At 39.2% G+C, this 21,702-nt stretch overlaps 2 protein-coding genes across 10 annotated transcripts; one reads left to right on the forward strand and one right to left on the reverse strand.

The window, feature by feature from the left end:
• Positions 1-217: 217 nt before the first annotated feature.
• On the reverse strand, positions 218-13,240 carry LOC123767333 (uncharacterized). Of its 3 annotated transcripts, none has more exons than XR_006773942.2 (6): positions 13,097-13,240; positions 11,811-12,006; positions 10,800-10,962; positions 9,141-9,304; positions 7,921-8,018; positions 218-316 (listed from the first exon to the last, which is right to left on the reverse strand). XR_006773942.2 is itself a non-coding variant. In XM_069312975.1 (6 exons), exons 2-4 carry the CDS (start codon positions 11,906-11,908, stop codon positions 9,232-9,234), a joined length of 327 nt encoding a protein of 108 aa, XP_069169076.1. In that variant the 5' UTR covers positions 11,909-12,006; positions 13,097-13,239; the 3' UTR covers positions 218-316; positions 7,921-8,018; positions 9,141-9,231. The 3 variants fall into 3 exon arrangements, 2 of the variants coding, with proteins under 2 accessions (XP_069169076.1, XP_069169077.1); XM_069312975.1 differs by having other exon boundaries at positions 11,818-12,006; positions 13,097-13,239; XM_069312976.1 differs by lacking the exon at positions 7,921-8,018 and having other exon boundaries at positions 11,818-12,006; positions 13,097-13,239.
• A 279-nt stretch (positions 13,241-13,519) lies between these two features.
• LOC123767332 (26S proteasome non-ATPase regulatory subunit 9) lies at positions 13,520-21,465 on the forward strand. 7 transcript variants are annotated; one of them, XM_045756930.2, is made up of 7 exons: positions 13,520-13,634; positions 15,325-15,494; positions 16,559-16,658; positions 16,892-17,073; positions 18,099-18,212; positions 19,887-19,995; positions 20,605-21,465. In XM_045756930.2, exons 2-7 carry the CDS (start codon positions 15,402-15,404, stop codon positions 20,607-20,609), a joined length of 603 nt encoding a protein of 200 aa, XP_045612886.1. In that variant the 5' UTR covers positions 13,520-13,634; positions 15,325-15,401; the 3' UTR covers positions 20,610-21,465. The 7 variants fall into 7 exon arrangements, with proteins under 7 accessions (XP_045612886.1, XP_045612882.1, XP_045612889.1 ...); XM_045756926.2 differs by having other exon boundaries at positions 13,531-13,634; positions 15,203-15,494; XM_045756928.2 differs by lacking the exon at positions 13,520-13,634 and adding an exon at positions 13,731-13,753 and having other exon boundaries at positions 15,203-15,494.
• Positions 21,466-21,702: the final 237 nt, after the last annotated feature.

Raw genomic sequence — 21,702 nt, forward strand, 5'->3', positions numbered from 1 at the left:
GACTTTAGTGCCTGGCATGCATTGTACAGTGCTTTCAGTAAAGCATATGTACAATGTGTTGATTGCACTAAAGTGGTGGATGTAATGCACCCATTCAGGGAACAAGCTCTGCACTAAAACCAGAGGAAGGGATAGGCCTTGCTGAGCCTATGTTAAAAGATAGGATGTTAGGATTTTTTGGACTTAATAATAGGCATTGGTGATAATAAAAGTAGTGTCTCTGTTTAATGTTTATTTTTCTTTTACAGGTGATTGTGTCTGGAGTTGTCTTGGCCTTTTGGATCTTCTGTTCATCTAGGAGCATCTGTCCCACAACCTGAAATGGTAATAAATATTAGATGTATTATAAATACTATATGTAAAACTTATTAAATAAAACAATTTTAATGAAACTACTTTATATACCTTATCCTGAAATTATGCTGGAAATTGTTTACTACTATTGATGCAATGTTTAAACATCTGAAATTTTTTTGCTTTGAAAATAAATATGTACTTGGTAAAATTTACACCTATTTGTAACTTGTTACATAGGTGCATGCATTGAAAAGATGTAAAAGTGGACTACCTATTCAATTTACATAAACTAACAAATTGCAAATTAGTGTGAAATATGAAAGTGGAAGAAACTTTCAAATATGAAAACTAATCAATATTTTAAAGTAAATTTAAAGCTATGCAACACCTAAGCTTTGTACAAATTATGATTAAATTAACTAAAGATCATTGTTAAATTTACATAACATTAGAAAAGTGACACTGAAGCATCTATACAACATGGTTTTCAAAGTCTTTGGTAACTTAAATTTAATCAAAGCTCTTAAATGATTTGTCTGCCAAAATCTTCAGATATTCTGAAATATTTTACCTAGATTAAAACTATCATTGTTTGAAAGGGCAAAACAGATTACTGTCAATTAGTTTGACCTAACATCTGCAAGGTCCTAAAGGAATGAAATTTTTGTAAAACTTTGTTTGCTAAAAACAAACCTTGCCTAATGAACCTGCTAATTTTTTTTTTAGAAATGGTAATTGCAACATTACCAAAGGCCAAAGTACCAAATGAAAGACCAAGAAGCAACAAACAGGTACATGGTAGAAAGGACAAAATGGTTAAAAGGACCCTTTCATTTGTTAAAGAAATGACTGGGGAAAAATGCTGTCATACCACAAGGGGTCTTAACCCTTGTCATATACACCACTGACATTAATCTAAATATTACCAACCACAAAAATTGCTGATAACATTAGAAAAAAAATAAAGAATATAATATTGAGGCCTTAATGCAGATCTCTAACTCTACAAATAGTAACAAGACTGGCAATTTCTTAATATAAAAAAGAAAAAAATCCAAGACCTTGCATGTGAGCCAGAACAATCCATATCACAACTACCACTTTAAAATGAAACGACAATGAAGGTAAGGTAATTACCAAAAGAAGGCACCAAACTGGGAAGGCCATGTAGCACAATCAGAGGGCGCTAAATATCGCCAAGAATGCCAATACGAGAACAAAAACGCATAAGGCGAACGATATCAAAAGTATCCGATTCACCTAGAATTCTATCGAGGGACGGTCGGAAAGCAAGACACATGCTCGTCCTGGAAGTCAGGACATTCAACAAGGATATGCACAACTGTAACAGGGACAATAAGGAGCAGGGCGGCGCTCCATTAAGTGACCGTGGGTTAAGCGGGTATGACCAACCCACAGCCATGCCAAAGCAGTGTCCCACCGCCGGTTACGGTGGTAGGAGGAAGGCCACGGGGACACACTAAGTTTGAGAGTACGCAGCTTGTTACCAACCACAGAGGACCAACAACCCTGCCAACGGGGAAGAATGAATAACAGGATAAAAGTCGGAATAAGGAATACCTTTACGGGAGATGGGACAAGAACGGATAGCTTCCTTAGCGGCAGCATCCGCACGCTCATTGAAACACCAATATGGCTGGGAACCCAGCAAAACTCTACTGATTTAAATTTACTAGAAATAAGAAACAGCTAATGTTGATTCTCAATGACCACCGGATGGACAGGATTAAAGGACCCTAGAGCCATGAGGGCACTACGAGAATCAACTACAACCACAAAGGAGGAATGAGAAAGCAACAGACAAAGAGCATAGAGAATAGCATAAAGACGCTAGCCTCCGAAGGGAGGCGACACATGTAAGTACGGTCAGGAAATACAACAGAGTAGCCCACACCATCCGCACACTTAGACCCATCAGGGAAGATGGAAATAGAGTGGGAGTGCGAAGAAAAGTGCTCAAGGAAGAGGCTTTTCAGAATTGTAGGAGGGGTAAAGGCTTTAGTAATACAAGTCAAGGACGTACAAAACTTGGGAAAGGGGACTCTCCACGGAGGTAATGAAGGAACAATACGAGGAGAAACATTAGAAATATGAACAGAAAGAGAATCCTCTAAGCGAGATAACTGGACAGAAAGTGGGAGACAATGAAGAGGAACAGGAACCACAGGAGGAGGAAAAGTCAATGCACCACAGAGGCGAGAGGAAGGATGTTGGAAGGACCGCGCAAGATAGCGAAGACAGTAGCGATCACGGCAGTCCTGAAGAGAGAGAAAGCCAGTGTCAACATACTAAGGGCGGAAGTCGAACGAAAGGCACCAGAGCCGAGACGCAACCCAGTATGGTGCAAAGCGTCAAGACGGCGAAGAGTAGAAGGAGAAGCAGAAGAGTATGCAGGGCAACCATAATCGAGTTTAGACAGGACGAGAGAGGAGTGCAAATAGAGGAGCGTGCGCCTATCCACTCCCCAAGAAGTATGGGACAAAACCTTAAGGAGGTTAAGGGCCTTAGAGCATTCAACTCGGAGGCAAGAGATATGGGCTGACCAAGACAAACGAGTGTCAAAGACTAACCCCAAAAGCTTCGCGGAATCCCTGTACACAATGAGATGACCATAAAGCAACAACAATGAAGTAAAGGTCCTTTCAGTAAGAATCTATCATTCACTGAAAGTTGCTGCAGTTAAAAATAAAAGAAAATACAAGTCCCTAGAAATAAACAAGCAACCTTTTTGACTAAGGAAAAGAAGGTAGTTATTCTACTGTATAAATCTAAGTATTCACTTAGATAACTGTATCCAAGCATAGAGGTTCCCCCCCCCCCTTCCCTTTCAGAAAAACATCTACTTTCGAAAAAGTTTAACATTGGCCAACAAAAATGATTCCAGAACTAAATTGCCTAATACCAGGAACAACTGAGAGCCATGACAAACACTGCAACCCTCTCCTACCCCCAAGTCTTATGCTATTTATGATCCAAGGTAATTTGACATACTATACTCTACTTCCTACAGACGAGTCTAGTGAGAGGGTGATCTCCTGGCGATTAAATTGAAGCACGATACAGGTGTCAACGAACATTGGTCAGCCCACTTGTCAGCACAGTGGATAACTAATGACATCATAATCTGCAGTGTTGTATGCCTCCCTGTGGCCATTTAAATCAATAAAACACAGGGTTGTGGCAATGTTTACAGCATAAGGCAAGGTATAGAGGAATCCTGGAATGCCATGTAATGTGTAGTCCTTGAATGTGCTTTAGGCAACCAAATTGAATAACAACATTTCTGGTGTTCGGCTATATAATCCGAGTTTCTCATTCGGTATAATGTTTTAAACCTAAATAGGAATTCACTTTAAAGGTCAATTTATTTGGAAAGTGCTAACCAGATTCCAAATTACTGAGCTCTGAAAGTACTACAAGGCAAGTTTAACCGAATGAGTGTTTGCCTATCCATACCCCCATGAGGTATGTGACAACACTGAATAAAGAAAGGGTCTTTGAGCATTCACCGTGCAGGTATTTGACATGACCAATATAGCCAAGTGTTAAAGATCATTCTAAGCAGTTCTGCACAATCCATATACTATCAATTAATATAATTGTACAATGGTGCTTGGTGGATGATATTTCCTATTAAAACTCATTGGACAACTGTTTGTATTAGACATTTTAAACCTACAAATGGTAGCCCTAGATACTGCACTACAGTATTAATTACAAGATGAACAAGCCCTAGATACTGCACTACAGTATTAATTACAAGATGAACAATGTAAAATCAATACCACAACAGCAAAGGATGACGGCTTTTCAACAACCAACAAACACGCAGGTCTAACACCGGCCATCCCGAGAGAGGACGTCCCAAGCATGTACACCCCACAACTTTACATCACCTTTGCTACCTCACGCGAGCACGCAACAGCATGAGGATGCCATACTCCCAAACCAACTCCATGCACTTTGAGGCTTTAACAACTCAACATTTAAAAAGTTGATTTAAAAAATCAAACACCTGAATTTTTCCCTAATTAAATTTACTAGGGAAATGCACACCAAGCCATGAAACTTACAATGAAGATGAACAAACTACACACAACTGTCACCAAACTTCCATATACCACCCCCCTCTCACTCCTGCCCTCCCTCCTTAGGTGCTCTGATTGGCTGAGCACCTGAGCCACCACCACTCACCTCTTGTTGTGAGAGCCTAAAGCATGTTTGGTTGCACTTTAAAAGTTCCCGAGTGTACTCGCCTAATTGTGAGTACCGCCTGCCCGGTTCACCATTTTGTTTTTCAATCTACCTCAATTTACCCCTTTACAGTCAAATATTATGCAAAATTCTGTTTAAGACTTGTCCCTTCTTAACTTAAATAACTGCTTTGGCCATCTGCAATCTTTCTAGGTGGGTAACAATGACTCTTGAGGCCAGAAAGGACTTATCAGACGGCGATCATAACAATACGGTACACACACAAAATCACAACCTGATATACACCAAGCAGAAAATCCACTGGAGCTGTGAGGCGACGTAAACCCTTGCCCAAGGCACTGGCAGCTGCATACTCTACCACAGTATATTACTGACTTTGTAAAAGTCTTACAACCGGATTTCCCCATAAATCACAGCAAGTTTTGAGGCCCCTCCTTGAGTCAACGTCTTACGTAAGACCTACAAGCACTCGGGTGAAGGCTGAAGAAGCAGTTCAACACCATACGCCCCAACTTCAAATACACAGTTGAGAGGCGGGACCAAAACGTGATTTTCTGTGTGTGCCTGAAGTTGGGGCATACGGTCTTGCTTCACCCTTCACTTTACCCTTCACCGGCGTACTTCAGGGGTTTTATTTAATACTTGGACTGGCTTCAGTAGGGCCTCCAGACTTTCTGTGGCTTCACAAGTGTCACGTGAATCCCCTGCATAGCAGTGGAACTGCCTTTTCCCTTCACCTTCAATGCCTCTGCGCTGGAAGTATACATCTACACCAGCCCAGAAGAGTCATCAGTCCTGACACCTCTCCATACCCCCCAGGGCCTGGCACGGCCTGGTACGACTCAGAGGCAAGCCGGGCGCCATTGCTAACTGGCAGTTTGTCCCCACAAACAAGCAGTTAGCCGCCTTCAACTGACAGTGGTACAGCTCAACACAAAGGCACCGCCAGCCACAACGAGCAGTTTGCTAGTTGACCAGATGTCCACCTCGTGTTGACACTGGATGAGTCATCACCGCCGGACTATATAAAGAGCGCTGCCTCCCTGGAGAGGCAATCTCTCCCTTAGTGCTCTAGGATCACCTTCGTGTCTCTAACCCGTCGTCCGCTTCCAGCCAACGTCGTGTGACTGATGCCATGGTGGTATGGTAGCTGTCTTCAGAACACCAGTATATCTTCATACTTTTATTCATTGCTTATAGTTTATTTTTTGCATTTAAGGTCATACTAACTTGTTCACCTTTGCATTACATGATAGTCAAGTATTGTCATGTGTTATTTTTGTTCATTACTATTTCAGTAAATTGTTTAATTATTTATTTGATAATTTTCATTTGTTTCCACCTGCAACTTACACACTGCAAGGCCAATAGCAGCATTTCTTTCATTTATGTGAGGGAGAGCCATACCATCTTGGTTCAGTATAGCTGTGATATCATAACCCGTCACACAAGATATCCAGTTGTAAGACTTTTACCATCAGTGGTGGTAGAGTATGCAACTGGCAATGCCTTTGTTACAGGTTCGCTTCATCTCACAGCCCCAGTGGATTTTCTCACACATTTGAATACATGAAACAACTTTATTTGATACATTCCAAACCAAAGTACTGTACAGTACAGTAATTATCAAACCATCAAATGTGTGGGATAATCATAGTGCGCTAAATATCACTAACGTCGCCGATACAAGAACAAAAACGCATACGGCGAACAATATCAAAGGTATTGAATTTACCAAGAATTTTATCGAGGGACAATTGACAGTGAGGGATGGTCGGGAAGCAAGACACGTAAGTCATGGAAGTCAGGACATGTAGAGACAACGGTTTGGACAATAAGAAGCAGGGCAGCGCTCCATTAAGTGCCCGTGAGTTAAACATGTATGACCAATATACAACCTCGCCACAGCCGTTTCCCACCACCGGTTACGGTGGTAGGAGGAAGGCCACGGGAACACACTACTCTTAAGAGCACGCAATTTGTTACCAGTAACAGAAGACCAACAACCCTGACAACGGGCAAGAATGGGGAAATGAATAACTGGGTAAAAGTCATAATAAGGAATACCTTTACGGGAGATGGGACAGGTGCGGATAGCTTCCTTAGCGGCAGTGTCCGCACGCTCATTTAAGAACACACCAATATGGGTGGGAATCCAGCGAAATTCCACTGTCTTAAATCTAATGGAGATATGAAACAGCCAATGTTGAATATCAACTACCAAAGGATGGACTGGATTAAACGATTCTAGAGCCATGAGGGCACTGCAAGTGACAACTACAAACACAAAGGAGGATTGACAGCGAGAAAAGAGTTGATGAAGAGCATAGAGAACAGCATAAAGTTCTGCCATGAAGATGCTAGTCTCCGGAGGCAGGAGACACAAAGGTGCAGTCAGGAAAAACAACAGAGTAGCCTACACCGTCTGCAGACTTAAGACCCGTTGGTGAAGACGGAAATAGAGTGGAAGTGTCAAGAAAAGTGTTCAAGGAAAAGGTGATTTAGAACTGTAGGAGGGGTAAACGTTTTAGTCATGTGGGTCAAGGCTTACAGAATTTAGGAACGGGGACCCCTCCATAGGGGCAAAGACGGAATGACACGAGGGGAAATATTGGTAACACAAACTGAAAGAGCATTTTGTAAGAGAGACAACCGTACAGAAAGAGATAGGTGGTGAAGGGGAACAGGAACCAGAGGATAGGTAAAGGTCAAGGCATGACATAAGCAAGAGTGAGGGTGCTGTAAGGACCGTGCAAGGTGGAGAAGACAGTAGCGATCGTGGCGATCCTGTAGAAACAGGACGCCAGTTTCAATATACAGGCTTAGGGTAGGTGTCGAAGGAAAGGTACCAGAGCTGAGCCGTAACCCAGTATGATGCAGTGTGTCCAGATGGTGAAGGGTAGAAGGAGAAGCAGACGAGTAAACAGGGCCATAATCGAGTTTAGACAGAACGAGAGAGGAATGTAAAGAGAGGAGCAGTGTCGATTAGCTCCCCAAGAAGTATGGGACATGACCTAAAGTTAGTTAAGGGCCTTAGAGCATTCAACTCGGACGTAAAAAATATGGGGCGACAAAGACAAACGAGTGTCAAAGATTAGCCCTAAAAGCTTTAGCATATTCTTTGTACAAAAGGGGATGACCCCTGTTACCTAACAGAAAATAGGTACAGTATCTGGGAGTTAGCTGTTACAGGCTGCTTCCTAGGGGGGTGCGTGTGTGGGAGAAAAAAAATTTAGTAGTTAACCACTGAACTGCTCTGTCTCCAAATAACACCCTGGTGCACAAGAAATAAATTCTTTCCAAAATATTTTTTTTCTCTTCTTATATTGTTAAAATGCAGAGTCTGATCACGGGGAAACTAAACAAAAAATATTGTATGTGACTTACTTTAGCTGCGATGGAGCTGGGAAGTTGAGCAAATTATGGGTGCTGAGCGTTGGAGCGATGGGGTCTGTCGGCCCCGCCACCCCGTGCGACGGCAGTTGCTGCGAATAAAATGTTGCGCAATTATTTTGAAGTTTCTCATTCATTTCTTCTTTTTTTTTGCTGTAATATTATTTAAAAGTGTGTAATTTGTGGAAATAATATAATTCAAAGTATAGAACATCACTATGCTCAAAATTATGGGCCTCATATATGCGATATATTCTACAATCAAACAGAGTTTTTGCTGTTATTACACTATATACATACATTGTATATACCCATCTACGTATGTATTCACCATAACGATCCACTATGTTGGTATGGTGAGCCCAAAAAACATGAGTGAGCTGCCACACCCTGCCAGTCCTCCCTCCCTCCTCCAACACATTACTCGCCAACATTCCTCCTCCCAAAATACTGTCATTGTGTTTATTACACTATTTACACACGTTATGTATAAGTATGTACATGTTTTATTCATGTACATACGTACATACTTGCCATCTCCTCACCTCTCTCTCTTGCCTACTTAATGCTCTTGCTTCCCTCATCTCATCACAATCGACTTTATAATGGTCCAGGACGGATCGAAATGTCGTCGTCTATTCAATTTCCAGTGTGTGGTTTGGTCAACAATGAAATCTTCATGCAAGATCTTATAAAGAAAACCCCTAGAACGAGTTTTGCAGATACGAAAGAGTTTAAGGTGAGTAGGGGATGGTTTGAGAAATTTTGAAAAAAGACGTGGTATTCATAGTGTTGTGAGGCATGGTGAGGGTGCCAGCTCAGACAAAGTAGGGGCTGAAAGATTTGTTCGTGATTTTAAAGATTTTGTAGATACTGTATTGATGGATATATTCCACAACAAGTGTTTAATTGTGAGGAGACATGGCTATTCTGGAAAAAATTGACGAAGAGGACATACATTACCCAAGAGACGTCACTGCCCGGACACAAGCTAACTTGGGCTAACTTGTGTCAGGATAGGCTAACTCTTGTGCTGTGTGGCGATTTGAAAATTAAACCCTTGCTCGTGTATCATTCCGAAAATCCAAGAGTTTTAAAAAATATATAACGTGCAGAAAAACTGTGATGTAGAGTGGTTAATATTAGTGTTGCCATTAGCCACTCATTAGAGTGGCTAATGAACCAATGACATGAAGGAGGAGTTTTCAATCTACCTTGTGTTAGGTGTGCAGGGGTCAATAGGCTGAACATAATGTCAGGAGCAAAGGGGGGCGTTTGCCTCTTCAAACACAATTGTGACCATCTTTATCTCTTCGAACTATCCCAAATGCTCTCTTCACCTGTCTGACCAAATTGGGTGTCCAGACCACCTTTGAATCTGAAATTGTAAAATTAATAGTGATTTCAGAATATTCAGTCCATTTATACTAACAAAATTATATACAGTATACTGTAATTGAAATTTTACAGAATGATAAAGGCAATTTAGTAACTTTGTTAAAATGCACATGGGGGAAATACATGAAAATAGGTTAATATTGTTTGTAAGGTTGATGGGAAATGTTTATTACTTTTATGATTTAAAAGATGTATAGCCCTGATCCTCCATCCTGGGTGCATTCCACCAGGTAATGACCACAGCAAATGTTTTCCACGAGGCTCTATTGTCACACAAACTTTTCACATTTTCAAACTTGATTCATCTTTTTCCCCCTCGTTCCAGGGGGTTTCTTTAAAAGGTCTTCATGCAAATGCCTTGGTTTCTCACAAATGATGGCCTCTGAAATGCTATCACCTGCTAACTCTTTGTTGTGTATCCAAATTAATATAAACTTTTCAACATCCTCAAGTGTTTGTGTTCTTTGTTTCGGGATTGTTGATATGCCTTTTGCCACTTTAGCGCTCATAATGTCCTTTTTCTTAGCAAGTATAGTGCATATTGTTGACAGCTTTGTTGTACTGCCTAGCTAGTTCAACAACCTGTGCACCATTTTGATGTTTATGAATGCTCTCTTGTTTTTCCTCTATGGTCATTCTCACATGTGTTTTCTTGGCTTGAACCTTACCACTGGCTTTCTTGGGACTCATGGCAAGATATATAATAACAAATTTTATGTTCAAATAGCCAAAAATCCCAAAACAAATGTAATGCTTTATAAAGAATTTAGGCGCGATAGTTACTAGGCAGGAGACACTGGTAAACTGAGGTGCGATCACCATGCCACCACGCGCTAGGTCAGCCCATACGCATATCAACAAACTCATTTCCCGAGGCAAAGTTTGTAACCTGATTCAAATTTTTCGAAGAAATTAGGCTCGTAACCCGAAAAGTTCATAAATATTAATTCGTAAGCCGAGGTGACACTATATATAAGTAAAAAATTAAAATTTTGTAGATACACTGTGCTGTATTGATGGATACATTCCACAACAAGTGTTTAATTGTGAGGAGACATAGCTATTCTGGAAAAAATTGCCGAAGAGGACATACATTACCCAAGAGGAGACGTCACTGCCCGGACACAAGCTAACTTGGGCTAACTTGTGTCAGGATAGGCTAACTCTTGTGCTGTGTGGCGATTTGAAAATTAAATCCTTGCTCGTGTATCATTCCGAAAATCCAAGAGTTTTAAAAAATATATAACGTGCAGAAAAACTGTGATGTGGAGTGGTTTGCCCTGCCATCAAAAAATATCTGCAAGAGAAAAGTTTGACACTCAAGGTCCTGCTTCTCGACAATGCTCCTGCTCATCCTCCAGACTTGGAGGATGCATTGTTGGGGCCACTTTTTTTTTTTTTTAGGGATATTCCTACATGAGCCCTGAGTTTCTGGCTAATGTACCAATGACATGAAGGAGGAGTTTTCAACCTACCTTGTGTTAGGTGTGCAGAGGTCAATGGTTGAACATAATGTCAGGAGCAATGGGGGGCGTTTGCCTCTTCGAACACAATTGCGACCATCTTCATCTCTTCGAACTATCCTAAATGCTCTCTTCACCTGTCTGACCAAATTGGGTGTCCAGACCACCTTTGAATCTGAAATGATGAGAATGACAGTAACTAGTGACTACACTTGATACCGGTCATGTTCTTATATGTTATTGGAAAAATTATATATTTAAAGTTCCTGTAATTTTTGTGGTTTCATTCACTGATGAAGCATAGTATAAAAACATATGCTAATATCCAGTTTTCCTGTATTAATTTGTCCCTATCATTCAACATTTTACACTGCCTTTTCACAGTAACAAAGTAATCAACTGTAGCACACATTAAGTAATGAAATCAAATATTGCCCCGATACACTTCAACTCTCCCATGCACCTTTACATTCCCCCTTACTTTCCCATTCCCTACTTACACACTTCCAATGCTTCAGCCAACACCACAGGACCCGAACACCCTACACGATACATACATCTAAAGCTTAAACAAGAGCTGAAACCGTTGTAAAGAAAAACAGGAAAGCTAAAGCACAAATATCTAAACAAAATATTTATTTAAACATGGATAGTTAAGAAACAGAGCAGAAGCCAAAATTCTCATACCAGACTGAAGAAATATAAATAGAACAAAAAGCAATACAAGAGTTATGAAAAAATCTTTTTTTTTTCTTTTTTTTTTACATATGCAAAATCAAACCCTCCACAAGTGTTGGACCTATACTTATACAAGAAGGCTCATACATAGAGGATGACAACAAAATAAGTGAAAAACTGAACAAAAGCTATGTCTGCAACATGAAGGTTGAAAATAGACTGGTTCAACCAATGACGAGTGGACATCTGCTCTGCCTGGAAGCGGATGGAATATGTGATGTGATTTTACCCATTGGGTTTTTATATTACCATCTGGAATTCCTACTCAACAGTCCAGAGTATTACCATTTACCGTTTGGTTTTTTATCGTTTCTCTCAGAAAAGTTGATAGATATTTTCCATTTTCTGGCTGGTTCTTCAAGTGGGGAGATGGTGTCCGGCATTGGTTTGGCCGAGATATCAGGAGTTGGTGGGTCTTGGTGGGCTTCTGGTCTGCCCTCAGGGTATGGTGAGTGGCTGGCTCCTACTCTGCTGAAGGTCACTGGAAAACATTTTTGCATTTACCCAGTGTTCTCAGTTGGTAGCCACTAAGAACACATACTGTATGTGTTATACTAGACCTAGGAATATTTAAGTTTGATTTTAGCTTTACTTTTCCCAGAGACTGTAAAATTAATAATACACAAAGTGGTTTAATGTGGTCCATGACTACATATTGATATTTTCTACCAAATAGTTACCATTAGTACTATCCTTTCAGTATACTAGTATGTATGTAATTACCCAAGTGTAGTTACAACATGAGAGCTACACTCAAGGTGTCCCGTTTTAACAGTACAGTACTCTTTGTCGTATAATGCTTTGAAACTACTAACAGTTTTGGTCTCCGACACTTTCTCACCTAACTTGCTCCAACCGTCTACTACTCTGCAAAAGAAAACTTTCTAATATTTTTTCATCACCTGTGTCTCCTTAGTTTGTTTGAATATGTGACCTCTTGTTCTAGAAGTTGCGGGTTTCAGGAATTCCCCTATATCAATTTGGTCAATTCCTGTTATTTTGTAAGTGGTGATCATATCACCTCTTTTTCTCCTATCTTCTAGCTTTGGCATATTAAATGCCTCTAGCCTCTCCTCGTAACTCTTGTTTTTCAGGTCCGTTAACCATTTTGTGACATGCCTTTACACCTTTACTGGTTTATTAATGTCTTTCTTAAGATATGGGCATTATACAATTGCTGCATATTCGATTTTTTTGTGTGTGTTGGTTTGCATTTTTGTACCATTTAACATGCTTGCCTACCCTCCCCCCCCCCCCCAACACCTTGAAGAAAAGGAATTGATTTCTTCTTCGTTCCTGCTCACATTTAGACGTTTTTCTACGACGAGGTTCAGTACATAGTTATTAAAGTTTGCTGCAAATATGTGCAGTTTCGATCATTACGTGATGGCCTTCATAAATGCTACATAAAAGGTTCATTCAGGTAACTATCAGAAGCCATAGCTCAGGCTCTATGCTGGATTGCATTCAGTATATATGGGATTTGTATGACAGTCGACTTATTACTAATATATAAGACATATATATCCATATTATACATTTAATGACTCGTATAAGACTCGAGACATTACCTTTATGCTTTTGCGTTGATTTTTCTTATTTCTGCTAATGTGAAATTTGAATAGTCTTTACCAGCTGATTTGTGTTGTTGTCCAGAGAGGTCCCCGCCTCCGATACTCTTAAGGAGGCTTTGTACTCAATTCAAATAGAAGTCTCCATTAAAATACGTTGTAAAATATATATATTTACTATATTAATATATTTAATCAACACAAAATTATATTTTCTAAATGTAAATTGCATCTAAGATACACTTATTATTTTATTGCACTGGGATTGTGGGGTCAAAGACAGAGTCGCTGGCCAAACATGTGGCTTGTTCTAGCAATACATGTCATCATCGTTTTCATGGATTTATAAACTTTTTAAACTTACTTATGTTTTTTTCTGTTAAGAATAAATATAAATACTAAATAAATAAAGAATTAATTTATGTTAAAATAGGAAATATCTTCAAAGATCAGCGGGTTTTTAAGTCAAAGTCACTTCCAATAGGTGAACGCGTCGTATGCAAGATGTTTGCATCATTCAGCACCAACATTATAATGAGTAAATATATCATATTTATTTATTACTAACATATTGCCAGGAAGCTTAGTGAAGCTTGTGTAGCTTGCGGTAATTAGACGGACCAAGTTCATTTATGTGTCAGTCCCCGTGGTGTAGTGGTAAGACACTCGCCTGGTGTTTCACGAGCAGTTTGTCCCGAGTTCGTTTTAGATATGTAGAGAGTACATTATGACAATAATATACTCGCTACATAACTCCCCCTTCCAGGGAGTGAAAGAAAATAAATACAACACAAATAAGAGTCATAAGAGTTGTGACACGAGGCATAATATACTCGCTACAGGTACATTAAGATAGGTTTGTTTAAATGGTCGCAGTGATGCAGTTTGACTAGACTTGGAGGTGGTGTTGCAGTCGATCTCCCTTCTTTCTGTCCATTCTCCCTTCTTTCTTCTTTCTCTCCATTTTGACCGCATGGGATACAGACGGGTCCTTCCTTTGGCTTCGTGGGCCATTTGGCTGCCTGCTGGTGTCCGTATTTGTGCAGTCCCAGAGGCTTCCTAGTACAGTATCAATAATTCATTGTGTCGGGGGACATGCAGCCAGTGTATTTATACACGTTAAGCTTATATTGAGGGAAAAGGTCGAATTACTGACCTCGCCCAGGTTGCATCCCTACAAAAAGCTGAACAGAAGCATTAGGTGATAGGAAATGTGCCCAACCATTTCTGGGCACTTCTCTCCCTTTGTCACAACCCTTTACCTCTTACTGGGGTTCAGCAGCATGCTGAACTCCAGTTGTAAATATTCTAAACTACACAACCTCAGTGGTTGTGGCTCTCCACCGGTTCCTCGAAGATTTGAACCTGTGGCGAGATAACCTGTGGTGGGCTTATAAGATTAATAGGAGTGAATTAAATGGAGGTCAGAGTAATGGGTAAACAACATTACACAGAAATCACAATAGCGTGATGCATCAAATGAACAAATCCGCGTCACGGCCCTTGTGGATTTGTTCGGGTAAACATGTTTCTTGGATGTGGAAATAAAATTATTTGCACGATAGGGCTCATAAAGGCAGAAAGGGTATGAAGCAGACTAGATCATGTTTGGATTGTTGCCAGGAGATTTTTTATTGTGGCCGGCCCCATGGAAGGAGTTCGCTTGGGATAGGGGACCACATGGGGTTAGTCATCTTGAGGTTATCTTGAGATGATTTCGGGGCTGTTTAGTGTCCCCGCGGCCCGGTCCTCGACCAGGCCTCCACCCCCAGGAAGCAGCCCGTGACAGCTGACTAACACCCAGGTACCTATTTTACTGCTAGGTAACAGGGGCATAGGGTGAAAGAAACTATGCCCATTGTTTCTCGCCGGCGCCTGGGATCGAACCCAGGACCACAGGATCACAAGTCCAGCGTGCTGTCCGCTCGGCCGACCGGCTCCCTAGTCAGACAAGAAATTGGGTACAATTTTAGTTATTAATTGATAGTGGAAAGTAAAACAATATTGAAAAATGGCATAGTCCTTATTATTATTGTTCTCGTGAACAGAACAAATTTATCAACTTGATTCTTATTAATTGCAGTCTTCTCTTACTTCTAACCCTAGTTTGAGTGTGGAGGAGAGTTCTTCAACTTGCTTCGAGGTCTTTAATGGTGGATTCCTATAATGGTTATCCCTGTTGATTCACCAAAAACTATGAAACGTAATTGATTTTACCACAATAACAGGAATTAAACAAGTGACAGCACATAGGCCTGTACGGCGGATTTCTTTCAATTAAGGTTTTCTGCAAGTGTCAGAAAGTATGATATACACAAGAGAATCAGTAATGGCCCTCATCGAGGAAAAGGAGAAACTAGAACAAACGCTGAAAGAACTGTGGGATGTCCTGAAATCAGTAAGTAGAGAATAGTTTCTATACAAGTGCAAAATTTGTTACTGCATTAATTCTTTTATAATCTCATACCTTTCATTATTGGGCTTAATGATAAAATGGTTAATTTTTGGTGATTCTAATTTGTTGAGGTGAACCAACATTTATCACAAACTTTGTTGTATTGCACAGTATTAGATAACCCAGTAGAAATGTTACATGGTTTTCACTAAAGTGTACGAGTTTCTAAACTGTACACTGGAGTACAACTATCGAAACCCTGTCCTTTACTACATGAGCTATAAGAGTAAACTACGGTCTGCTCTGTCATAATCCTTAGTCAGTCATCAAACTGCCACACCTGAGGTAAACACCCTCCTCACAAGGTGTGAGGAGGGTGAGAAGGTCTGTTTACATATTATTAACAAGGTTAATATTTGCAAACAGGAAGAATAATAGCTCCTATAATTACAAAAGGGTTTTTATTTCTAGGTCTTGAAAGTTATTTTACAGAAGGACTATTATACATGAATATTTGCACCGCAGACTAGGTATTACTTAAGACTACTAGTTCTGCAAAACCGAGACTTACATGTTACAATAATTTGAAATCTCACAATTCGAAATGCCAATTTTAGATATTCAAACAGCTCAAGATTCTTACTAGTTAAGTGTGATAAAACAAATACAGCAGGCACTGAATAGTATGACACGAGACATGTGTTCAGGAATGACCCTTAGTACAAGTAAATAAATGTTACACTTGTGTAAAAACTATGGGTGGAGAACTATTGACAATTCCAGTACAGAAAGTGAGGTTTAATTCCACTAATCTTTACTCATAAATCTTAATTTCTCAATTCTAGGACTAATCTGATACACCTCCTAGATTTTCTTCAACTTCATCTTGTATTTAATAAAATGACTGACTTCTAACTAACTAGATAGTTGTTACGGCCTCACTTAGCAGTAACTGGGTTCTTTCTATTCAAAAAGACCCCGGTTACTGTATATTGTAACTGGATAAATAATAAATAAATTGTTTAAATACTTTTTTGGTTAGGTTAAAGAAATATTTTGTTTTGCAGAATAATGTGGGCATGACTGAACCAGTAATTGACAGTGAAGGTTACCCTCGGTCGGACATTGATGTTTACCAAGTACGGCATGCACGGCACCAGATAAAATGTAAGTGGCTAATTGTATTTATTTTGTCATACGCTCTTTAGAAATTACTACAGTATTGCTCTGCCTGACCTAGCTATGAAGTAAAATTTTACATTTAAATAGGAGGTGTAATAAGTAAAATATTTGTCACTAAATATTTATAAATTTATACACATCACTACTGTGTACAGTGCAGCTAAATATTTATGTATGAATATTTACTTGGTAGGGAATTTATTTGTATAAATCTGCAGGTTTGCAGAATGATCACACGGCCCTACTACGGCACATTGAGGAAGGCCTAGCTGTTGTTCTCAGCCCATCCAATGTAGAGGCTATGGATCCCAATGGTGTCAGTGTTTCTCCTCCAACTCCATCTCGTGAACCATTTGCTAGAGTAGATTACATTGCTCTTGGCTCACCAGCAAGTATAGCAGTAAGTCACTTTCAGAATGTATCATAATCCTGTGGGCTTCATGAGGTACCCAGCAAAGATGCAGTGCAAAAGCAGTGTATTTTTAATATTTATACAGCAGTGTAACATTAAAATTGCAAGAATAGTATGGTTACATTGTGTTTGTTGTGTTGGCAAGACTCAACAGTTTATTAGTATGGAGAGAAGTAATAGGCATTGTTACAAGACAGATATACATATGTGCACAAACTGTGGCCTTGTATAGCTATCAAATATAGTCATATCATAAGTCATAGCTATCTATATTTTCATGAACCAACAATAGCAAACGACATAAGTATTTCTAGTGGGTGTGGTATTGAAATCTTGGCATGGCATAAAGCCACACGCTATGACCACATGAAGCGACAATGCTACCTGATGTAGCAAGATGCCTTCAGTATACTACGCACATCGCCTAGCCATAACACCATTATTATGCACGTATAATAATAGTTCACGTTGCATGATGCATGTGTACACAAAACCTCGGCCGTGTGCTGTAAATGTCTGCCTCCTGCTGTGACCATTATAACTAGTATAGTGTTCACTGAAATCTGAACCTTATACATAGTTTTTATTACAATCAGGATCATCTATGACACCATCATCACAGAATAATTGCAGTTAATTATTTTATTCATCATTATTAAGTGGTGCTATGGCCCTGACCAGCACAGCTCTGCTGAGAGCTCCAGTTGCATGCATTGGCATTTGTGGGTTGGGTGTCTAAGTTATTTTGGCATAAATGTTTTCTGCCACTGAATTATACAGAGATTTCACAGATGATATTTAGTTTATAATGGTGAAGAGCCAAAAGTTTCTATGTCTGGATAATCCGAGAATCCTAAGAACAGAGATAGAGGTAATGGGAGTGCCACTGTAGTGCTTTCAGAAATATGTAATGTATGTTTTATAATGATGAAAGTGATTGAACTTGGCTTGTCAAGATAAAACTTTTGATGAAATGACATATTGTTTTAATACATGTAGTGATGCTATTTTAGGGAGTTGAAGAGAAGGACTTGGTGACCCAGTTTGGATCCATCACAAGTGACAACTTCCGCAGCATGGCCAACTTGTCCCAGGTTGTGCAGCACTCTGTTAATTCACCCATCCAGGTAAGGGTCTCTATATCCAGCCAAGATAGTCTAATTACAGTACAGTGGTACCTTCGTTTACAAATTTAATCCATTCCCAGAGACAGCTTGTAACCCGAAATAAATTTTCCCATAAGAAATAATGTAAATTTAATTAATCCGTTCCACACTGTTATATACTGCAAGTGTAAAAAGCTTCCTCTGAGTTATCCATTCATAAATATGTAAAACATTCATAGCCTCTTAACAACACAAACTGATTTTCAGTAAATTTTTTACCTATTACCTCTTGTTCATTATTCACATGTAATCCTCGCTATCTCACACACCTACATTGACTTGGCCTTCAGCTCCTACTTTCAAATTTGCTTGAAGAATCTTTTTAATCTCTCGGTGTCCATTAATTCAATTAAACCAAACTGTCTCAAAACCTCGTCAGTCTTGTAATTTATTTAAAAAAATTTTACTCGGCATATGGCCTGTCATGGCCTGGCTCGGTGGCCTTCTCCTTTTCTACTCTGGTGAATGAGGTGGATTCTTCCTGGGGTTGTTTGTTGTCATCCTGGTTTCGTTTTTACACAGCTTGGGCTCTGGTTTCCAAGCCAGATAGCTTGTTTCTCTGGGTCATGGAGATTATTTATCTTCTGGATAACTTTAAGTTTAATGAGTCGTTCTTCTTGCCTCCCCCACATGTAGTTCAACATGTCCCTCCTCGGTACTTAATATCCCAGTCTTGCCTTTCTGTGGTGCAAGCCAGGCAAGTTCTGTGATTGTGGTTACATGCAGGGTCGGTGCACCTGCTCTGCATCTGGCTCGTTTTGAGTTGGGTCTATGCATGTTATGGCACGTATTTTTCAGACGCTCTGCATTGGGTCATTTCCCGAAGTCTTTTTGACCTGTTTTGCTTATGAACACCTCGCCCATTCCTGATTACAGAAGCTTTGTTTACATTTTGTAGGCCTACTTCAGCAGCTGGGTTGAGTTGGGTTTCATTTGTAGGTCTGTTATCCCAGCTCAGGCTTTCATTCTCTCTCCATTAGTGAGGATTGGTATCAAATACCAGGGTAACTTCCATTTCCCTCCTGGAGTCTGCATATGTGAACTACAAACTGATTCGGAGATCATGTTAAGAATGCTTTGCTTATACAATGTAACTTAGCTTAACTGTAATCTGCCAAACATTCTGGTTAAGAATTCTATTACAGCAGCAGGAAACAAACAAATTCTGGCCAAAATTGCATCAAGAATATGGCTCTCTAAAATGAAATTTTTTTTTAAACAAAACACTTTAATTAAAAAATACTTTTTCCAAATAACTTTTGTATAAAATTGTTCTGAAACTTGTGTTCTACTATTTGCACTAATAAAAATGTAATGATTTTGGCTTGGAAGTAAGTGATTGTAATTATTGCTGAAAAATAGATAAGATTGTGTGCAGTGAATGGTGTCTAGCATGAATTAATCAATTAGAGCAGCATTGCACTCTTAATCTTAAATGAAGGTACAGCCTGTGAGACATCTTGCCTATGGTGCAACAGACGTAATTATTAATCTAATGAGAAATTTTGATTTTAAGAGGCTGGGTGTGTATTATTGCTGGCTTACTAACTAACAGTACAATAGTTATGGACTGAAAACAGTCGACTTTAAAGCTGGCCATAACAAAATTCAGGTATAACAAATTAAAATTTTCAGGTTATTGTGATCCGCAATGAGCAAAGCATCACCCTCTCCCTCACTCCTCGTCAGTGGTCTGGTCGTGGTCTTCTTGGGTGCAATATTGTTCCCATCGAGAAATTAGACCGTAAGTTATTAATCCATGTATATTTTAAGTAACAAGTACAGTGGCACCTCGATTAATGAGTTTAATTCGTTCCGGCACCGAGCTCATCATGTGGGAAAGCTCGTCTTGCGAAACAACAACAAAACTGTCATAAAAAGTGTCCGAGAACCAGTGGAAACGTTCGTTAATCGAGGAAAAGCTTGTTAGTAGAGACAAATGTTCTGCGAGTGGCTCATTCGTTAATCGAAATGCTCGTAGATAGAGCCGCTCGTTAATCGAGGTGTTACTGTAGTACGATGCAAATACTTTTTCTGGTCCTGTGGACTAGTTACGCTTTCATTTCATTTATTTCTGTAGTAAATTCCTCAGTAGGTCAACTTGTTCTCTTTATTACCAACTTAGATTTGTTCAGCTGTATTTTAAATAAATTTTCTCTTGATACCGACCAGAGCAAACTACAGTACTGTAATGATAATTCCACCGATTTCTGTGCCATCATCAGTTACATAGGCCTATCTCATTTTTTCAATGGTCCAATCTTCTCTCAAATCTTTGATCATTAATTAATGTACTATATTTTCTTTTCTGTAATGTTCTTTCTTTTTCACAAATAACTGTCTCTACTTACAGGATGAGAGAATCGTCAGAGGTGTTACCATGCTGGAAGCAATTAACTCCTACAGATTTGACTGCTTTTGTGTGAGGAATGTCTTTTTTGTTGTAAGGTAAAGGATATACAGTACTCTGTACTTTTGTGGTTACTACAGATAAATTGGATGAATGATGACCAAACCACACGTCAGAAGATGGAGAAACGACGACGTTTCGGTCCATCCTGGACCATTGATAATGGTCCAGTACAGATCGAAATGTTATCGTTTCTCCGTCTTCTGATGTATGGTTTGGTCATCACATCTTCAACCACATTATTGTGACTTGTCTTCTGCATTGTATTGAATCACATCCTGGAAAAGTATATGTTTAGTCATATTAAAGCATATTTTGCTTTAATACCATATTAAAATATGCTTTAATACCATTAAAGCATATTTTGCTTTAATACCCTTTGTATTATATTGCACATCAGTTGTGTTATGGTGCTTTTACAATGGATTTATTTTTATGTAAATGGAAGATATCTATAAGCACTTAGAGATAGTCAAAATTTGGCATGGTTGGCAGTAATTGGTTTTTACTGTAACGTCATAAATAATTTGCTTTACTGAATTTCCATTTGTTACCTCTTTGTTGAATTGTATTGCTTGCAGTGAGAAATACAGTAGGGGAATCTCTACTTCCTCAATCTACAACAGCACCTCGGATTGTGAACTTGGCATAACAAAATGAAAGCTTTGAAGCTTTCATCTTGTATCAAAACTGTTTTGAAATACAGTATAGACAAAAGCTTAAGATACTTTTATGTATTTTCTTCAGTTTAAAATGTTATGACTCGTTAAATATTTGATCATTTAAAATAAAAACATAAATCGACTAATATGTTTACATCAACACTGTTTAATATTAAATATTCTTGAAAGCCTTCATCAGTAGTTTGTGCATGTGTGTGTCACATTTTTCCTGCCTATATATATTCAAGTACAGGTATTGTATTTCAGTGATTATACTTTTAAAGATGAGTTGATTAACACAAAAGCACTAAAGGAAAGGAAAGATTTGAAAATAAAATACGTACTGTAGATGCTTGGAGATGTGGATGTAAAATAAGGA

Source organism: Procambarus clarkii, chromosome 74 (assembly GCF_040958095.1).
Source record: "Procambarus clarkii isolate CNS0578487 chromosome 74, FALCON_Pclarkii_2.0, whole genome shotgun sequence".
Classification (NCBI taxonomy): Eukaryota; Metazoa; Arthropoda; class Malacostraca; order Decapoda; family Cambaridae; genus Procambarus; species Procambarus clarkii.

Bases quoted from the DNA above. Each gene is read 5' to 3' on its own strand.
- LOC123767333 (XM_069312976.1), bottom strand. From the start codon at position 11,908: ATGCCGGACACCATCTCCCCACTTGAAGAACCAGCCAGAAAATGGAAA. The intron at 10,963-11,817 runs GTAAATGGTAAT...TCATCATTTCAG, and splicing joins AAACGATAAAAAACCAAACG to ATTCAAAGGTGGTCTGGACA. The intron at 9,305-10,799 runs GTAGGTTGAAAA...TTACAATTTCAG, and splicing joins CTCTGCACACCTAACACAAG to ATTCAAAGGTGGTCTGGACA.
- LOC123767332 (XM_045756930.2), top strand. From the start codon at position 15,402: ATGATATACACAAGAGAATCAGTAATGGCCCTCATCGAGGAAAAGGAG. The intron at 17,074-18,098 runs GTAAGTCACTTT...ATGCTATTTTAG, and splicing joins GCTCACCAGCAAGTATAGCA to GGAGTTGAAGAGAAGGACTT. The intron at 18,213-19,886 runs GTAAGGGTCTCT...TAAAATTTTCAG, and splicing joins CTGTTAATTCACCCATCCAG to GTTATTGTGATCCGCAATGA.